This window comes from Laccaria bicolor, genomic scaffold, assembly GCF_000143565.1.
Source record: "Laccaria bicolor S238N-H82 LACBIscaffold_1017 genomic scaffold, whole genome shotgun sequence".
NCBI classification, from domain to species: Eukaryota; Fungi; Basidiomycota; class Agaricomycetes; order Agaricales; family Hydnangiaceae; genus Laccaria; species Laccaria bicolor.
Window position 1 is genome coordinate 1 of NW_001890520.1, and position 1,186 is coordinate 1,186.

Consider the following 1,186-nt stretch of genomic DNA (forward strand, 5'->3'; position numbering starts at 1 on the left):
CGACGACTCAAGCTATTTGGCCCCACAAACTGGAATCTGAGGAACAGAATCCATTCCTTCAGGTTACTAGTCTTTTAGTTTCTCTAGGCGCATGTTTCTGATTAATTCTGCTCAGTTCTTGAGTTTTATGTGGAACCCCCTGTCATGGGTGATGGAAGCTGCTGCGCTCGTCGCTATCGTACTTTCAAACAGTCAGGGCAAACCCCCTGACTGGCCTGATTTTGTCGGCATCGTTCTCTTGCTATTCATCAACTCTGCCATTGGTTTCTACGAAGAACGTAACGCTGGAAATGCCGTCAAGGCTCTTATGGACTCCTTGGCACCTAAAGCCAAGGTTAGAAGCGACGGCCAATGGTCAGAAATCGAGTCATCCATTCTCGTCCCTGGGGATATGGTGTCATTCAAAATCGGTGATATCGTCCCAGCCGATTGTCGTCTGACGGAGGCCATCAATGTTTCTATTGATCAGGCCGCTTTGACAGGTGAGTCACTGCCTCAGTCCAAGAAAACGGGCGACCAGTGCTTTTCGTGAGTCTATAATGTTTTCGGAGCACATTGTTCAGTGTCTGACGTCTTTTTTTCAGGGGATCCACGTACAAGCAGGGTGAAGCTGAGGGAGTGGTTATCTCCACATCAGCAAAACCTGGGTGAGCTAGGCAGCACGTGGCAGGGCTGTGTAGTGCCATAGCACCATAGAAAGGGGTATCACCTTTACAGTCACCTGCACGTTCTATGCAGCTCTACATAGAAACGCACAGCCACTACACAGCACTCCCTAGAATCTCAGAGCAGATCTGCAGCCATTCATAGAAACACATAGCCACTTCATAGTGCTCCCTAGAATTACGGAGCAGATCTGCAGCCCTCAGTAGCAACCCCTGGGGTCTGCAGATTCCTAGAGGGGGGGCATACATTCTGCTCATTTTAATACCATATTGCATGATTTTTACACAGAACTTGTGTTACGAAAAAATAAGTTTATTGTCTGCACTACTACATTATACAAGATATCCTAATATTCTACATAGTAATGACTGCAGTATATCAAATTTATGGAATAAGAGACCGTCCATCTTTCATCAACAGAGGGAGGATGCCATTCGCTAACAAGGAGGGGAGGACGGTTGTTCGTCAAGGGACGGAGCCATTCTTCAAAGGAGGGAGGACGCCATTCGTCGACAAGGGA

At 47.4% G+C, this 1,186-nt stretch overlaps 2 protein-coding genes across 2 annotated transcripts; one reads left to right on the forward strand and one right to left on the reverse strand.

Moving 5' to 3' along the window:
* Window positions 1-23: 23 nt before the first annotated feature.
* LACBIDRAFT_257178 (plasma membrane H+-transporting ATPase, truncated) lies at window positions 24-532 on the forward strand (the record flags this gene model as incomplete). The annotated part of the gene is made up of 2 exons (XM_001891322.1): window positions 24-62; window positions 116-532. Coding segments are annotated over 2 exons (456 nt in total), but the record flags the coding sequence as incomplete, so codon positions are not given.
* A 99-nt stretch (window positions 533-631) lies between these two features.
* Window positions 632-941, reverse strand: LACBIDRAFT_296100 (uncharacterized protein; the record flags this gene model as incomplete). The annotated part of the gene is made up of 1 exon (XM_001891323.1): window positions 632-941. The coding sequence occupies one exon, from the start codon at window positions 939-941 to the stop codon at window positions 762-764; it is 180 nt and encodes a 59-aa protein (XP_001891358.1). The 3' UTR covers window positions 632-761.
* Window positions 942-1,186: the final 245 nt, after the last annotated feature.